The 19,105-nt window shown below is 45.6% G+C and overlaps 1 protein-coding gene and 1 pseudogene across 7 annotated transcripts in view; one reads left to right on the forward strand and one right to left on the reverse strand.

Moving 5' to 3' along the window:
- Positions 1 to 2,305: 2,305 nt before the first annotated feature.
- LOC146350542 (uncharacterized) lies at positions 2,306 to 8,767 on the reverse strand (annotated as a pseudogene).
- A 3,825-nt stretch (positions 8,768 to 12,592) lies between these two features.
- The window catches only part of ZSWIM8 (zinc finger SWIM-type containing 8), an 88,584-nt gene continuing 82,071 nt past the window's right edge, over positions 12,593 to 19,105 (forward strand). For 4 of the 7 annotated variants that reach the window (XM_084841406.1, XM_084841407.1, XM_084841408.1 and 1 more), the window contains exon 1: positions 12,593 to 13,957. In XM_084841406.1, the coding sequence (XP_084697532.1) occupies positions 13,780 to 13,957 (178 nt within the window). In that variant the 5' untranslated portion in view covers positions 12,593 to 13,779. Of the gene's footprint in view, positions 13,958 to 18,332; positions 18,479 to 19,105 lie in introns of those variants that run through there. The other 3 variants (XM_084841410.1, XM_084841411.1, XM_084841412.1) reach the window with 2 other exon arrangements.

The following is a 19,105-nucleotide window of genomic DNA, read 5'->3' on the forward strand; positions in this document are numbered from 1 at the left end:
TGGGAGGAGAGGTTGTTGGGGGAGGGAGGGGGCCCTCCAGAGACAGTTTGTCTGCCACTGTATCCAAGTTTGTTAGAAGAAGCAAAAGCAGTTGAAAAAGTTGCAACTTCTGAAGAAAGAGATTTGTTTGACGTCTTAAAGACTGTGGCAAAATCAAGAAACAAAGACAGAGCAAGTTCTTAAAATATCAGGGTCTGTGTAGGCTTATCTCTGTCAGCCTGCTCAGAACAGAGCCAAGAGGGAGTTACCTAACCCCCCCTCACTGCTGCTGGTTTAGCCTTAGCAAGCAGAGAGGCTGGAAGGTGTCTGTGAGGACCTGACAAAAGAGTGAGATTTGCAAAAAACAAGAAAAGCATCACAACTGGAAAGCTGAGCAGCACTGCTCTGTTCTTATCTGTGGAGGAATCTAGAAGAGGTGTAAGGTTACATCTTCCCCATTTGAACTGATGAAGAGACAGAGAGCTTTTGATAAAAACATCCCGTCTTTATGGCCCAAAGCCTTCTTTGTTTAGATCTATCATTGTTCAGACAAAGAGAGAGGCACTCTGCACATGGACTTGAACTTTGGACAGTTAAAGACTTGCCATAAAAAGTACTGTAAGGCTTGTCATAGCCTTAAACTTGTTGTTGTAGACTGTGTGTTTGTTTATAATCAGCTCAGTGTACAGTTTGATTTGTGATTTCAACACTCAGATAAAAAGCTGCATTTGACTGAAAGAACTGGGCATATTTAGCCTTGAGAAGAGAAGTCTGAGGGGAGATGTGATAGCGTTCTTCAAGTACTTGAAAGGTTGTCACAAAGAGGAAGGCCAGAATCTCTTCTCGATCATCCCAGAGTGCAGGACACGGAATAATGGGCTCAAGTGACAGGAAGCTGGATTCCGGCTGAACATCAGGAGAAACGTCCTGACTGTTAGAGCAATACAACAATGGAACCAATTCCCTAGGGAGACGGTGGGCTCTCCTACGCTGGAGGTATTCAAGATGAGGCTGGACAGCCATCTGTCAGGGATGCTCTGACTTGGATTCCTGCACTGAGCAGGGGGTTGGACTTGATGGCCTTGTAAGCCCCTTCCAATCCTACTATTCTATGATTCTATGATTTCCAAGGCTTTGATTTCATTTACCCTACTGAAGCATACAGATGCAAATTGCTAGAGATTCACAGACTACAAAGGAAACAGCCTTCAAAAAGTTCAAAGAGAAACTACGAAAGTTAGTTTCCCTTTAAAAGGGAGGGCAGCAAATTCTCTTAACTTAAGAGGTGAGAGGGAAAGATCCCCCCCACTCTCCCGTGATACCTCTAAGCCCAGCTGTGTTTCTGAAGCCTGAGAAAGTTCCTGCCCCATGCATTCCAGCTCTTTCTCAAAATCTGAACTGTTCTGACATTCCATTTGCTCAGAGGCAAACCTGACACTCTGCCAAAACTCATGCAGCGTGGAGTTGCCGATGCAAAAATGGTGGCTTGGAACTCTTTGCATGTATGAGAATGCCCTTCCCTTGATTTTGATGGGCCCTGACCATGCAGTCAAAGGAGCAGTATAATTGTTAGATCTGCTCCACCATGCCCTACGATGCAAAAGAAATGTTTTCCAGTAATGGTGTTAGATTTTAATTATATGAAAAAGGTACAAAAGAAGGCAGAAGAAAGTAGCAGACGAAAAGGCTTAAAGAAGAAAGACAGCTTATCCCAAATGTGTCGTTGAAATTAGTAAGAAGGTCTAAACAAGTGAGTTTCTGTCAAAACAATGGCAAACAGCCTAACTTGTAGAGAAGACAAATAAAGAGTTAAAGCCGGTGCATGGTACAGAGAGTTTGAAACATGATCTGCAGAACAGGTGAGCCAAAAGATAAGTGTGCCTGTTACAAGAGGGGGGCTATAGTAGCCATAAAAAGGGGTGAAGCCCCCATATGAAGCTTTAACAAAAATATTACCCACTAGAAGTGGACAATTAAAATAAAAAAGGGCTTTTCTTAAATGGAAGCAAGCCTTAATATCACCACCTGCTTTAGCCTTATCAGACCCCAGATCATGAAATTTTTAGATGCTTTGATGAAGCCAAAAGAATTAGCTATGGTGCACGTGAGAGCACATGAAAAGAGTGCCATTCCTGAAAGAAGGAAAAGGCAATGCTGGCAGCCACAATGGGTGGAAATATAAACTGCAGGTCGAGAGCACAGAAGCGACCGGGGGGGGGGGCAGAAAAGGAAAGGGTTGACCTGGCCTCGATAAATGTGCATATTGCTGAGAGAAGAGACATTGGAAGAAAGATTGTCCAGAGTTGAAAGAGAAGAGAAAAGAGACTCACCCTGAAGGCTTCCAAACGCGGGCAGGGTCCTCGGGGTGGGGGCAGTCTAGCTGAAGGGCCACCACCCTACGAACATATGCTTGGGAGAATCCCAAGATAAAAGTAAGGGTTGGTGGCAGGGACTGTGAGGCCCTAGTAGATACTGGAGCCACATTTTCTATGATCCCTCTGAAGCCCCCCCCCCCCCGGCGAGAGAAAGTGGAAAGCGTGTAACTGTAAAAGGAATTAAAGGGGAAAAAACTAAATTGCCCGTGTGTAAGCCCGTCCTCACTAAGATTGGAAATAACATACTGGAACATGCCTTTGTAGTTTCATCTGCATGCCCAGTTGCCCTTTTGGGGCAGGATTTGTTAACAAAACTGCAAGCTAAAATCTTCTTCCGTGATAATCAGATTGTAGTACAGCTGCCAATAAAGCAGGGCTCAAATTATCAGATGGCCCTTCAAGCAATCAAGATTGTGTCAGAGGCCAAAGGGACTGAGATTTTAGGAAATGTTGATCCATGTGTGTGGGCAGACAGAACCCCAGCCGAGCAAATGCATAACACCAGTTAAAATCTTCTTAAAGAAGGGAAAGAGCCCGGTGTGCGTGAGGCAGTATCCTTTGAAGAAAGCTACCTGTGCAGGCTTGAAGCTGCTCATTGAGAAGTTCAAAAAATTATGGTTGGCTAATAAAGGGCTCATCTCCCTTTAACACCCCAATTTTGGGTGTGCCCAAGGCAGATAGCACCTCCTTCAGGTTGGTGCAAGACCTGAGAGCAGTGGCTAACTGCCCTTTGTGCCTCAAAAATGATTCAAAGATGTTTGAGTTGTTGTTCAGTCGTTCAGTCGTGTCCGACTCTTCGTGACCCCATGGACCATAGCACGCCAGGCCTTCCTGTCCTCCGCTCTCTCCCGGAGCGTGCTCAAGTTCATATTCATTGCATCGGTGATGCTATCTAGCCATCTCATCCTCTGCCGTCCCCTTCTCCTTTTGCCTTCAGTCTTTCCCAGCATCAGGGTCTTTTCCAGGGAGTTTTCTCTTTGCATTAGGTGGCCAAAATATTGGAGCTTCAGCTTCATTATCTGTCCTTCCAATGAGCACTCAGGGTTGATTTCCTTTAGGATGGACTGATTTGACCTCCTCGCAGTCCAGGGGACTCGTAAGAGTCTTCTCCAGCACCACAGTTCGAAAGCATCAATTCTTCGGCGCTCAGCCTTCCTTATAGTCCAGCTCTCACAGCCATACATTACTACTGGGAAAACCATAGCTTTGATTAGACGGACCTTTGTCGGCAAGGTGATGTCTCTGCTTCTTACTATGCTGTCTAGGTTGGCCATAGCTTTCCTCCCAAGGAGCAAGCGTCTTTTAATTTCATGGCTACAGTCACCGTCTGCGGTGATCTTGGAGCCCAAGAAAGTAAAATCTGTCACTGCTTCCATTTCTTCCCCTTCTATATGCCAGGAAGTGATGGGGCCAGATGCCATGATCTTAGTTTTTGTAATGTTGAGTTTCAAACCAGCTTTTGCACTCTCCTCTTTCACCCTCAACAAGAGGCTCTTTAGATCCTCTTCGCTTTCTGCCATTAGGGTGGTATCGTCTGCATATCGGAGGTTGTTGATAATTCTCCCAGCAATCTTAATTCCGACCTCTGATTCATCCAACCCGGCATTTCTCATGATGTACTCCCATGGGCTTACTATCCTTTTCAGAGATTTCAAATTGACTTTTCAGAGTTGCCCCAGACTCATGGCTATCGGTACCTGCTAGTAATAATAAAACCAATTGACTGTACCGCACAGACAGTAGCCAAGATCCTGTTAAAAAGTAATCCCTAGGCTCTTGTTACCTAAAGAGAGTGAATCAAATCAGGGCCCCCATTTTGTTGGACAAGTGACACAAGTAGTGGCCCAGGCACAACAAACTAACTAGAAGCTACACCCCCCCTTGGAAACCTCAATCCACAAGTCAAGTTGAGAAGATGAACCGCACCTTAAAGACAATGCTCACTAGATTTGTTTAAAGATTAAGATGAAAGGCCACAGGCCTTGCCAATCACCTTGACTCGAGTACGGTGCACCCCCAAGGAAAGTATTAAATTGACACCCTTTAAATGTTATATAAGCGCCCACCTCGGATATTACCTATGGCTGATAGCTTAAATGTGAATTTAGAAGTAAGAGTTTTAGGATTCAAGATTATGTTACTGCATTGCAGTCTGTTTTGTTTTCACAGGTTTGCGACACCTCACCAATCCTGGACTTCAGACGCTCCAGTGCATAATCTCAATCCCGGTGATTGGCTGCTAATCCAGTCCTAGAAAGATGAACTACCTAAAGAGAAGCAGAAGGGTCCGTTTCAGATCCTACTTACCAGTCCCATTGCTATAAAAGTCACTAAAGGGAAAAAGTGGATTCATCACACTTCATCACCTGCACCAGAGAGGGTCACACTGGAAGCTGACCCACCTGAAGGCAGCCCCTGGAATAATGAACCCCTGGAGGGACTCAAGTATTTGTTCATGAGAGAGCTTTCTCCTAATGCTTACCCATGTGCATTATTCTGGCCTTCTTAAGTTTAGTTGTCTCAACATTCCCCACTCAAGTAAAAAACAACAACAAAAACATTAGTTTAAGAGGCATGTTGAGCTTATGTTTAAGCAGAATAGAGATAATTTTGCTCTCTATTACCAACACCCATCATTTGTCAGAAACTTTACTTTGTTGCCAGTCTTAATTAGAAAACCACAGGTAGCTCTACAGAAAGAGGGCACTCTCGTTTCAAGGGTTCCTGATGAACTGATCAAAACTGAGTTCCAAAAGTTGAAATTCCAGACTTACACCAAAAAATGTGTTTTTGTTGTCAATGTTCTAGTAGCTAAAACAAAGGTGTCCTATAGGGATGTTAGAGAATTCTGCCACGGATCCCAGGGGGGCTGAATTCCAGTGAATTTGGCCCCCTGGAATCCGTGGTGGAATGGAGCAACCCGCCCCACCACGCCACGGAAGCCCCGCGAAACGGAGCCTACCTGGCTGCAGCGGCAGCTCCGGCTGCTGCCGGTCTGCTGCGGACGCAAATGGCGTCCTGAGTAGGGGACGCCATTTGCGTCCCTATGGTAGCCCATGATAGGCTATGTAAATATTTATGTAGCCTATCACGGCTAAAGCAGGGACACAAATGGTGTCCCCTACACCATTTGCATTCCCATTTTCTCCGTGATAGGCTACGTAAATAGGGATGCAAATGGTGTCCCCTACTCAGGGCGCCATTTGCGTCCGCAGCAGCCCGGCAGTGGCCGGAGGCCCTGCTGTGGGTTGGCCCATCCGGCGGCTCTGTGGCCTGGCCATGGAGCGGAGCCATCTGGGCAGGATTCCCAGGGGAGAAACGGATCGCCTCCCCGCCTGTCGAGGATTTCGGGGGGAGGGACGCAGCACCTCCCCTTCACCGCGGATGTCCCTGGACAAAACCAGGTAAGTGTTTCGTACATCCCTAGCGTCCTAGGCCTCAACTGCTGTTTAGAGAAAACCGTCAATGCCACAGAAATAATAGTTTGCGCCTTTAAGTGTGTAGTCCACCGCTGGACCAAAGAGAGTATACATTTGAGAAAAGCCTTTTGAAGGGGGAATTGTAGTAAAAATATAACCTAAAAGCCATTGTATGTGTCTTAAGCAGCACGTAGTATTGTAAGACCTGCGCATACCTGGAATGAGTAAGCGAGCAGTAACCCTAAGATAAGGTAGCTAGGCAAACTGCTAGCAACCAGTCAAAGTGACACGCTAGCTAAGGAATGCAAGCTGAGGTGATAAAACTGTAGCACGGGAGTTGCCCAGGGTTGACTCTGCTTTTAAGTGTGAGCTCCTTTGTCGAACTGTTTGCAGACAATAAAATCGAGTTGGATCCAGCCTGAAGTTCACTCTCCTCTTTGGAGCAAATTGGACTAGCCTCCAGGGGGTGAAACTAGCATTTTGTGCAACAGTGGTGGTGGGACCACGAGAAGGGCCTCCCCTGAAGATCTCAGGGCATGAGTAGGCTCATAGGGGAGAATATGGTCTTTCAGATAACCTGGACCCAAGCCGTATAGGGCTTTATAGGACATGACCAGCACTTTGAATTGTACCTGGAAACAGACTGGGAGCCAGTGAAGCTGTTTTAGCAGGGGAGTTGTATGCTCCCTGTAGCCAGCCCCAGTCAACAGTCTGGCAGCAGCTCTTTGAACCAGCTGAAGTTTCCGAGCACTCTTCAGAGGCAGCCCCACATAGAGCACATTGCAGTAATCCAGCTGGGATGTAACTAAGGCATGTGTTGCTGTCGCCAAGTCAGACATCTCAAGGAATGGGCGTAGCTGGTGCATTAGCTTTAACTGTGCAAATGCACTCTTGGCTACTGCTGAAACCTGGGCATCCAGGTTCAGGGCCTGTAGCAGAAATCAGAGTCAGAGAGACCACGGAGTAAAGAAAAATGAGTATTCTTTATTTAACGCGCGGGCTTAAGGCTGGAATCTTTTCCAAAGAGCCAAAAGCCCCGAGGCATAGCCACACATTACTTTTATAGAGATGATGACACACAAGCGACCCTTTCTCCCACCCCCTCTCCTGTGGTTTTACAGTTGGTACAGTTGTTTATAGTACAGGAAATGGGCCATAGGACATTCTTTCTTGAGAACAAGGATACAGTCTTGCAGTAAGCAAAAAGGCAAAATCATGACTGTGTTGTGCAATTCGGCTTGCTGACAGGGGAAGTCTCTACATTGCTGTTCCTGCCAAACTATGCTAGCTCAGCAAGAACATGAGACCACTTAGTCTGACCCCCGACATGGCTGCTACAGGCCAAATCCAGAAGTACACCCAAGCTGTGAACCTGTGTCTTCAGGGGGAGTGTAACCCCATCCAGCACAAGCTGAATCCCTATTCCCTGATCTACCTTTTGACTGACCAGGAGTACCTCTGCCTTGTCTAATTAAGCTTCAATTTGTTTGTGCTCATCCAGTCCAGTACTGCCGACAGATACTGGTTTAGCACCACAACAGCTTCCTTGGAATTAGATGGAAAGGAAAAGTAGAATTGGGTGTCATCAGCGTACTGGTGACACCAAACCCCCAAACTCTGGACAACCTCTCCCAGTGGTTTTATGTATATGTAAATAGCATGGGGGACAAAACAGAACCCTGAGGGACTCCACAAGCCAATGGCCAGGAAGTCGAACAGAAGTCCCCCCAGCACCACCTTCTGGGCCCATCCACGAAGGAATAGAGCCACTGTAAAACAGTGCCTCCAAGTCCCATGCCAGCGAGGCGGCCCAGAAGGATACCATGGTTGATGGTATCAAAAGCCGCTGAGAAGTCCAGCAGAACCAACAGGGACACACTTCCTCATCTAGTTCCCAGCGTAGGTCATCCACCAAGGCGACCAAAGCTGTTTCTGTCCCATAACCAAATCTGAAGCCAGATTGAAATGGATCTAGATAATCTGTCTCATCCAGGAATCTCTGGAGTTGGGAGGCCACCATGCGCTCTAATATCTTGCCCAGAAATGGAATATTGGAGACTGGCTGATAATTATCCAATATGGTGGGGTTCAGGAAGGGCTTTTTTAACAAAGGTCTCACCATCACCTCCTTCAGGCAGGTTGAAACTCTGCCTTGACCAAGGAAGGCATTAACCACTCCCTTTACCCACTCGGCCAGTTCACCTCTGGCTGCTTTTATGAGCCAGGAAGGGCAAGGATCTAGAAGACATGTGGTAGCTCTCACCTCTCCCAGGATCCTGTCCATATCCTCAGGCTGTACAAATGGAAAAGTATCCAACAACACTGGACAAGCAGGGGCCAAAGGTTCATCCACAGAGTCTGTATCAACTATAACGTCCAAGTCAGAGCAGATCTGAGCAATTTTGTCTGCAAAGTGCTGAGCAAATTGTTCACAGCGGGCTGTCGAGAGGTTTAAATTATCCTCTTATGGGCTAGTGTGTAAGAGACCCCTGACCATTTGAAATAGCTCTGCTGGACTGCTCTTTGCAGACACAACAGTGGCAGAAAAAAATATTTTCTTTCCTGCCCGTATTGCCACAGAGTAGGCCTTCAAATAGGCTCTAGCCCGTGTTCGATCAGATTCATTCCAAGTTTTCTGCCAATGTCGCTCTAGTCGTCTTCTCACTTGTTTCATTGCTGCCAGTTCCCTAGAAAACCAGAGTGCTGGTGTGGCTCCACTTCGTGAGAGAGGACACTCAGGAGTTATTCTGTCCACGGCCCTGGTCATTTCTCCACTCCAGAGGTTGGCCAGGGCTTCGACAGAATCGCCTTCCGGGGCAACAGGAAAATCCCCAAGAGCTGTGGGGAAACCATTTGGATCCATCAGCCTCCTTGGGCGGACCATCTTAGTTGGCCCTCCACCCCTGCAGAGGTTCAGAATGCCAGCAAGTCTAAACCCCACCAGGTAGTGATCTGTCCATGACAATGGAACTATAGAGAGTTACTCCACTCTCAGAACACTATCACTGCATCCAGCACAGAAAACGAGGTCCAGAGTGTGCCCAGCAACATGGGTGGGGCCGGTTACCGTCTGGGACAGACCCATGGTTGTCATGGCGGACATGAAGTCCTGAGCCGCTCCTGATAGGGCAGCCTCAGCGTGGATGTTGAAATCCCCAGCACAACAAGTGAAGGGGTCTCCAACATCAACCCCGAGACTACCCCGGCTAGCTCAGGAAGGGAGACAGTTGAGCAAAATAATGCAGCAAAAGGGACCCTATAAGCCACAGTACTGTGCCTGTACAAACCTAGGAAAGAGGTAGAAATTCAGTAAGCAAAGATTTTTTAAATCATTACTGCTTCCCCATTTGTTGACTTTCTGCAGGTTGTAATGTATTTTAAAGTACAAGAGATATGCCGGGGGGGGGGGGAGTTCTTTTGTACTTTGGGTAGAGGGTAGCATAATTATTTGCAACACTCTGCAAAGAAAGGGAGCATCAGTCTGATTTTTTCCACCTTGAATATTAATTCTTGTATGTGTGTCCCAGACATGGAGGATTCAACCACCTGCCATTGTTCCCTGAAAGTTTCTCTAGAGAACAATTCTGACTGTAGCCACTTGAAGGAGGCAGCAGTAGCTGGTGCTGCCACCATAGACATAGGGAAATTATGATGACACATAGTCTGAAACATAGAACTTCTGTTAAAAATTGAAAGTTGCCCAGTTCACCGCTGGCTCAGTTATCTCTTTTTTTTAATGTGACATTGATTGACCAGGGGCCTGTTTCCATGGGCAATTTACTTTGAACTGGCTGCGTGTGGCGGTCATTAGGGATACACGACATCATGGCCATCCAGCAGCCACACCAGAGCTTATCATGGAAAAACTGGATTTCCTGAGACTGCTTATAGTCCTAGTCTTTCCCTTAATTTGGCTTGTCTGTGCTTCTTTTGTGGCATACACCAACCCTCTGCATTTACGCCAGTATGTTAGCCCTGCCCAGAGGTGTGCCTTCCACCATGACCCCAGTCAAGGGGTGTTTCCCCAGTGTTTTCCCCACCTGTGTTTCCCCAGTGTTTCTTCCATTTCCCGGCTGGTGACCAGAGTTCTTTTTTTTAAAAGTAAAGGATTAAACCGAAACAGTGCGACATCGCGAACCTGAAGTAGGCACTCCACATTCACCAGCAGTAGCTGCCTGGGGACTGTGTACTGTACATTTAAAGTTATTACTCTGTCAGGGGCTAAGGCTTACACTACCAAATGTGCCATGGGGTGTGTGTACATGTATAAGTTCCCAGCCAGATTACAGTTCCAGAGGTAGTTACTGCAGAATCCTCAGTTGCACATTTAGAAAGTATTACTATCACGCGATAGCGAAAAAAGCCCCAGTCTCCAGCGCACTTCTACCCCTTCGCTATCTCATTATGACACTATTGCGCATTTCTCCAGGAATACACATATCCCTTATGCTTTCACTGTATAACTCTATCTCGAAATAACACTATCACTTATTTGTGTTATCACACTATAGTGCTAGTTCAGGGGTCTTGCTAACTCCCGTTGTGGCCAATGAGGCTTGTTCCCAAAATTACTGAGATTGCCATTAAGCCCAAAACACTAAGTAGACCCTGGGTACATCATGTATTCATCAGGTGAAAGGCATGGTAATTCCCCTAATGGTTGTGAAGCGCTATTCCCAAAGCTGTGTGTCTCTGCTGTCTGATTCAAGGCTTTTCGGGAGTAATTATTGCCAGCCTCAATCCTTTGCATCATTGCCTAACAGAAGCTTCAGGGGGCAGGAGAAAGGGGAGTAGAGCCTGGAGGGGGGCGCCTCTCTTATTGGTTGAACAGCCCCTGCCAGTCTGATGACGTTCACTTCCAAGCCCCCCACCCCACCCCACCCCACCCGGAAGTATGTTTCTGTCAGCGACTTATAATGGTGCAGTGCCCTCCTTTGTGGAGCCCTGAGCGGAGCGATGCTGATTCCATGAAAAATCTGGTATTCCTCTGATTGTTTTACCCTTCCGTTGTTGTAGAAACACCGCCCAGGACTCTGTTACAGGCACATTTCCCCACTGATATGTTTTAACGCTTAACACACAGGCTGCTTGTTGGTTTCTATATAGAATTTTATTCCTCCTCCGGGATACAAGTGGGAGCTTTCCATAGAAATCAATGGAGAAATCCAGGATTTTACCGTAGCAGTGACTGAGCAGCAGGCGTATCTCCCCTCCAACCCCAAACGAAAGGTATTAATAAACACAGGAGCATGCTCTTCCTAACTCAGATCTTATTCCGTGTGAAATGTTTAATTTTATTTAGCTTTTAAATATTTAAAGTGCAACATGTCCGCATGCACGTAAATAAAGCGCAAGGCTTCTGCAGGCAATGGAGCGCTACATTGTATGGCAGTGGTGGGGGACATTTTAAGCAGATTGACAATTGTTATAATGTGAGTTTCGAAATAATATGATCTCTTCTCTCATTGATTGGAGATAGATACGCCAGTACCCAATCATAGCTACGCGAAAATCTTGGATTTCTCCATTGCTTCCAATGTGAACCCGGAAATTCCTTACCCAGATAATAAGGTCACTTAATTTCTAGCTCTTTGTCTCCACTTGAAGCCCAGTCCTTATCTGTCATATCCAAGCGCATTCCAGTACATTCTCACTCGGTAGCTGCATCCGGGTATAAAATCTCTGTTTCTGGCTGACAGTTTGTAGGTCCCGTTACTCCGGTGAAACCCCCTCAATTCTTTGCATTGGAGTAAGAGTAGAAGGCCACTTCCATTTTAGCATGGGTGTCAGTAATGTAGACTTATTATATCGACGCACGCAGGATATTAGAATTCCGAGTTCCTTTTTAGCGCCATGTAACCGCTGCGGAGCGTGGGTGGGGGCACGATGGAGAAATCCCGGATTTTAGCCGAGCTGTGCTTGGGAATCAGCAAGTATCCACGCAAATAAAAAGTAGCGGCAAAGGCAGGAATTCACGCACTTTCGAAATCAGATCTTATTTCATGTGAGAAATGATTTTTTAAAAGATTTTCCTCCTTTCAAACATCTAAAAACGAAGCGCAGCCTGCAACTGAGGGCTGAATTTGGGTTCGGAGGAGGGCGGGTCTGAGGGAACAGTTCAAGCAGACTGACGTTTGCTGTGGCCTGAGGGGTGTTTCGTGCGGTGGATTTTTCAAACCACCCTCATAGCGCAAGCCTATACCGGTCTGCTCAGAAGCAATTCCCATCTAATTAAAGTCTGTGCCCACTTACCCGGGAGTAATGGACATTGAACTCGATGGGGGCTACTTCTGAGTAGTCATGTATAGTCCCAAGTAAACCCCAATTTCCGCGTAATGGACTGAATACAATGGACTACAACGCAGGGCTGTCGTAAGCCACTCTCACTCACAAGCCCCCCACCCCCCACCCCGACCGCCCACAAGCAAATAGTGAAAATGGAGGGCCTTAGCTTTGGGCAGAGCGCTATAAATTTTTTTCTAAAGGTAAAATAAAAACCTAAAAAATGACCCAAAATGAAACCTGTTACAAAAATCATACACTCCCGTTTCTGCTGCCACCTTTTCTTGAGGGACACACACATAGGCTGCTATGCAATCACATCCACGCAAAAATCCTGGATGTTTCTTTTGTTTTAAATAGGCAATTCTCAGTTCTGAGTCTAAAGGGATCAAAAAGTGTCGTTTCTTGAAAAGAGTAAATTGTGATTTGAAGCGCCTATCTCTAGGGTCAAAAAAGACTGCTTTGATTTGTCACTCTAATTTCTATCTCTACGGTCAGTGTGGCGGAAGCCGGAAGATGCGCGATCGGAAGCGGGCTTCAGCTGGCGAGGGGGCGGAGCCCAGGCGCTTCTTCGTCGCTCTGAGGGAGGGAGTCGCGCGCGCGGGGGGCCATTTTAGTGCTCGTCCAGCGACGGCCGAGAGGAGGTATCGGTGCGTCAGGCCAGGCCGGACCCTTTCCGGAAAGGCGGCAGGAGCGGAGCCGCCCCCCTCCCCCTCCCGTGGCCCCGGCGGGTCCGCCGCTATGGTGCCCCTGTGAAGGGATTCCATTTGCCGGGCCCGGACGACGGACAAAAAGCCTTCTGGCGCTTCAGTCCCTTCGCCGCCGCCTTCCGAATTCTGCTTCTTCCCCCTCAAGCCCGGGGAGGGCACCGGCACTGCCTGCAGCTGCTGCCACTCGCTTCTCGTCTCGTCTCGCTCTCTGTCCTCTCCGTCTCCTACGTTTTTTAGTTCTCTGTAACTCTCTGCGCAGCCCCAGTTTCCTTCTTGCCTCTCTGCCCCTCCTGCTCCCCCAGTTGTGTCTGTCTGTCTGTCTCCCCCACCCCACCCCCTTTCCGTATACTCTTTTCCTTCTGGCAAAGCAACAGCTTCGCCTCCTCCCCTCTCAATACTTCCCATAAAGTTCCACGCCAGGGCTTCCCCTTTGAGGCAAGCGGACGTTCTGTTTCAGCTGTAGGAAGTATATTTGAAACGAAGTCACTTGTGTTTTTGTCAAACTTCGGAGTGACAGTGGTTACAACCCTTCGGGCAGGATGGTTGGAATACATATACCTGGCTTCTAGGTTTCCTTGCCAAACAATGGCGCTTCAAAGGGGCACAGTGATCTTCCTGCCTGTGTGCCATTCCCTCTGGGTATCTCTGAGGTGAAAACTCGAGTGTGTCAGTCGCTTCCATGTGTTTTGGTGTCATCCTAGGTGTACCTGTAGGTGTCACGTGTCATTATGCTAGCCAAGTCAAGGGTCATTTAGTGGCTGTATTATCCTCCTTTCTCCTTTGAAGTTTCAAGACTCTTCCTCTCTGGATGTTGTGTGTCCTCTGTGTAAAATTCCTTGTACTTCTCACACTGAAGTTGCTTCAGTTTTGTTGTTGTTGCTACATCCCCATTGCATTGGAGATATATGAGCGATTGAACCTGAAGTACTAATATAGGTTGTCCTGGAGTCGTGTTACTGTATCTCTCTGAGAGAGAAGGCCTGTCTTTTTCCTTCACTTGTTTTTTTGGATGTGATGGAACTCATGTTTGCAGAGTGGGAGGATGGGGAAAGGTTTTCATTTGAAGACTCTGACCGCTTTGAGGAAGACTCCCTTTGTTCCTTCATTTCTGAGGCAGAAAGCCTATGCCAGAACTGGAGAGGATGGCGGAAGCAATCAGCTGGACCCAACTCTCCCACTGTCAAAATGAAAGGTGAGTGAATATTCATATGCTGTCATATAGGGGGGCTGCAAAAGCTGTGTGTGTATAGAGTTGCATAAGGCTACCTTATTGCAACAAGGTATGTTGCTGGTTAGGAATAGATGAGTGTGATGAATTAGAAAGGAAAAAAATAATGTAGAATCAGTAGTAGAATCAGACTTGTGTTAAGCAAGGTACGTGATTCTAGCTGGCTAATTTGTCATGAACTTTGGCTTTACTCATATGCACACCTACTTGGAAGTAAATTCAATAGAAATTGCTGGGACTTACTTCGAAATAGGTAGGTGTAGGATTGCAAGCTAATCACATTAATTAAATAGAACAATGTAAAGATTGTCTCTTACACCCAAAATCTCTGAGGACTGGTGGTACCTGAATCTTGGTGTGCTTTCCTTCACAGTTTAACTAGTATGCTATTACTTGAATCAAATGTATAGCAATCATTACTGAGTGGAAATATATAGATGTGTTCAAGTGCCACAGGACTGTCCTATATACATAATCCCCTAAAGGGATTATACCTTGCTGTTGTGATAGCTATTCTGCCATGGTCAAAGGTTTAATTGGTGGTTTAGAATTTGGGATCGTTCACTTGAAAATGCCACACGCTGAGCTGTCCAATGACCCAATGATTGCACTTTTACTCAGACTAACAGCAAAACGTAAAGAATGTAAATCCTGTCTTTCCCTTTATCTAATTATTGCTGCTGATGAAACTGAACTATCATTTGCAACATTATCACACATTAAATATTATAATGTGCGGTATCTGCGGAACCAACTCTTGTGTTAACAGAAGAGTAGATAAGGCGGTATATAAATGTTAACAATAAATAGTTTATATTAGTAGGAGTACCCCTATTGTCCTATCAGCTCATGGTGGAATACTTGTTTGAACCAACTAGATTTGGAAAAACCTTTGCAAGTTGTTTATTTCTATCATCCACATTTGTTCTTTTTGTCTTCCTCTGGTTTAGTTGCTGTAGCTTACAAATCTTTTGAAACTTGACAGAGCGCTGCTTCGCATGTTATACTATAGCAAACACACATACTGTGTATTATGCAGTTGCAACCAACCCTGGCTCCCTGACAAGTGCATCTGTATCAGATACGTGATATTAAACACTTGTATGTGAAACATGTGCATTATGCTTTCACATGTAAATGCTTTACGTATAACATGAAATGTGTTGTGTAAACATGTTTACACTGGTTAGGCCTCATCTGGAGTACTGTGTCCAGTTCTGGGCACCACACTTTAAGAAGGATGCAGACCAACTGGAGAGAGGGTTCAGAGGAGGGCAACAAAGATGATCAGGGGACTGGAAACAAAGCCCTATGAGGAGAGACTGAAAGAACTGGGCATGTTTAGCCTTGAGAAGAGAAGACTGAGGGGAGATATGATAGCACTCTTCAAGTACTTGAAAGGTTGTCACAGAGAGGAAGGCCAGGATCTCTTCTTGATCATCCCAGAGTGCAGGACACAGAATCATGGGCTCAAGTTACAGGAAGCCAGATTCCGGCTGAACATCAGGACAAACTTCCTGACTGTTAGAGCAATACGACAATGGAACCAATGACCTAGGGAGGTGGTGGGCTCTCCCACACTGGAGGCGTTCAAGACGAGGCTGGACAGCCATCTGTCAGGGATGCTCTGACTTGGATTCCTGCATTGAACAGGGGGTTGGACTCGATGGCCTTGTAGGCCCCTTCCAACCCTACTATTCTATGATTCTATGTTTAAAATATTTGAAGCAGCACTGTGAGGAAGGGGTGATGTATGAAAAAAGAACTGTGGATCCACTCTGTATTCTACAGCTGATCTTGATGCCTGAGTGGGTATAGTGAAAGATCTACACTGTTTTGAGCTTGATAGTAATATGTTCCCTCCACAAGCAGCATTCAAACCTTAAAAAGTCATATCAAATTGTGCCCCTGCCTTCTAGCACTTCTAAGCAGTGATTGCCGGCACATTTATCCATTATGAAAACATTCTTAACTTAGGGAAGGTTGTAAATATGTGGTTAGGAAAGCTAGATCAAATTGTTAAAATAGTACACTTTCTGTAGGGGGATTGTCAGTATGAAACTATTCAAGGCTTGGTAGTTGAGAACTTTGTTATAGGTAAAAAGCAAAGGTAGCCATGTTGGCTAGAAGAAAAATTACAAAATCCATATAAAAGGTATTATCCCAGAATGGATTTTGTAACAGATAGTAGACAATATTTTTATCTCCAGCAAAACTTTGTGGTGTCTTTTATAGCATGCATTATGTATGGTGCATGCGTGTATAAACATTTAGGGAGCAATCCTATGGCTGCTAGCCAGCGACTAAACGGCCATAGGATATGTGGTTTCCCAGGAACCAACTTCCTCCCCTTCTGTGCTGCCTTGGAAGAGGAGCACAGAGCCGCCAAAATGGGGTGTTCCGGGGGGTGTATCGGGGTGGAGAAGGCAGAAATGCCAGTATGACATATCCTACATGTTGTCCGGCAGCCTCCTCCCCCACTCTGCCTTCACACGGCTAGAGATCAGCTGTCTAGCTGCAAATGCAGGGCAGGAGAAGCATGGAGGGAATGATACCCTCTGTGCTTCTCCTGCTCTGCATTGGATAGGCAGTCGCCTCCAAGTTTGGAGGTAGGTGCCTATCCCATAGGGTTGCGCCGTTATGATCTTTGCTGAGTGAGAACTGATTTACCTATGGTCAAAAATGTAGCATATAGACCCTATTTCTAGAAACTGATTTCAAAGTTTACCTTAAAAAAAAGTACTTGGCATGGTGCTGTCATTTCTTTTTTTTCTTAAAATGACAGCCTCCACACCAGTAATATGAGGATTTGTGGAGAAACTGAAAACTTGTCTCCCCCCTCAGGCTGGAAAGGAAATAGTAGATGGTGGCAGGGGGAATAAATAGTTTATGAAATGCTTTTACTAAACACTTGTTGCTTTTTTCACATTTGTATCCCACCCTTCCTCTGAGGAGTTCAGGAAAGTATAAACTGGGATTATTCCATTTTATCTACACAACAATCCTTTGCAATAGCCTGGGTTGAAATAATGTGTTTATTATTGAACAGCATGGCTGAGTAGGGATTTGAACCCGCATCTCCTCCTGGCTCAAGTCTGGTACTACCACATATTTCATACAACTACAGGGTGCAAGGAGCTCTGGATTGACTATACCTTCCTGTTAAGTCTATATCCAGAGACTCATGCATTTGGGCTGCATAGAGTGAAGTAATCCCTAAACAGAAAATAAGATAATGGAGTTTTTTTATATACTTGTGAAAACACACACATTGAAGTCCTTAAAATTCAGAATCCTCTATAGAATCTGAAGCCTCAAAGCGATAGAACTCTGTGTGGTAGGTATGTGTATGTGCTTTTTGCTCACCCAACAGTGAGAAATGAATTCTGAATTGTGGCTTTTCCAGAGTAGCTTAATTTTTCTTAATGAATGCTGGCACTTGTCCAGAATTACATTTAACTTCCTTTGTTTCTTAACACTGCATTTTATGCTGTTACAAACAAGAATAAGGAATAAAGTGGGGGGAAAAGCGAGCTGGAAAGCTTGAATGGAAGCTGGTTGCCTGCCTGTTAGGAATATTTGTGCCATAAGATGTAGAGTAGCAAAATGTTGCAGTTTCAAGGCAAAACGAAAAGTGAGGTAGTAAGATTACTTACAGTTACCCTTGATTTAGTTATATGTTTATTCCTGGGACTTAAAGCATATTACCCAAATATTACAATAAACTCTTCAAAAAGGTATTGCTTCATAAACTACATAGGATTTTTATTTCACTGGTTAGCTTGGATAAGATTGTTAGCTGATGGAGTGTTGTTTCTGATAGCACCAATGTTATGACTCCAGTTGAGATTATTTATACCAACTTGCATGTTCAATGCTGAGTAAACTCAAAGATGGTTGAGCTTGGGGGTGGGGCAGATCTCCAGTTGGTGATTCAGACCACTCATGTAGCTTAGATTTTGGCTGGCTGAATGGAAGGTAATGGTGGTCTCTTTGGGCTAGGACTCTGACATCTCCAGTTTGGAGAGAGAACCCTCTCATTTTCCAGGACAAGAAAAGGCCTTGGAGAAGAGTGGTAAACTTCAGGCTAAATTGCATTCCTAACACCAAAAAAAAGATGTCCTCTTCATCATAGGGGATTGGAATGCTAAAGTAGGAAGTCAAGAAATCACCGGGATAACAGGCAGGCATGGCCTTGGTGTACAAAATGAAGCAGGACAAAAGCTAATAGAGTTTTGCCAAGAGAACACGCTGATCATAGCAAACACTCTTTTCCAACAGCACAAGAGACGACTCTACACATGGACATCACCAGATGGTCAATATCGAAATCAGATTGATTATGTCCTTTGCAGCCAAAGATGGAGAAGCTCTATACAGTCAGTAAAAACAAGACCTGGAGCTGACTGGCTCAGATCATGAGCTTCTTGTTGCAAAATTTCGGCTTAAATTGAAGAACTTAGGGAAAACCACTAAACCATTCAGGTATGTCTGAAATCATATTGCTTATGAATATACAGTGGAGGTGAGGAATAGATTTCAGGGATTAGACCTGATAGACAGAGTTCCTGAGGAACTATGGACGGAGGTCCGTAACACTGTTCAGGAGGCAGCAACTCAATCCATCCCAAAGAAAAAGAAATGCAAGAAAGCCAAGTGGCTGTCTGATGAGGCTTTACAAGTAGCTGAGGAAAGAAGGGAAGTGAAAAGCGAGGGAGAAAGGGGAAGATATATCCAACTGAATGCAGAGTTCCAGAGAACAGCAAGGAGAGACAAGAAGGCCTACTTAAATGAACAATGCAAAGAAATCGAGGAAAACAACAGAATGGGAAAGACTAGAGATCTCTTCAAGGAAATCAGAGATCTCAAGGGAACGTTTTGTGCAAAGACGGGCATGATAAAGGACAAAGAAGGCAGGGACGTAACAGAAGCAGAGGAGATTAAGAAGATGTGGAAAGAATACACAGAAGAACTATACAGGAAAGATCTGAATGTCCCTGATAGCCATGATATCATAGCCACGGTCACTGAACTTGAGCCGGACATCCTAGAGAGTGAAGTCAAGTGGGCCTTAGGAAGCATTAGTAACAACAAAGCTAGCGGAGATGACAG

Source organism: Heloderma suspectum, chromosome 3, assembly GCF_057233095.1.
Source record: "Heloderma suspectum isolate Gila_16-S chromosome 3, 16-S_ref, whole genome shotgun sequence".
NCBI classification, from domain to species: domain Eukaryota; kingdom Metazoa; phylum Chordata; class Lepidosauria; order Squamata; family Helodermatidae; genus Heloderma; species Heloderma suspectum.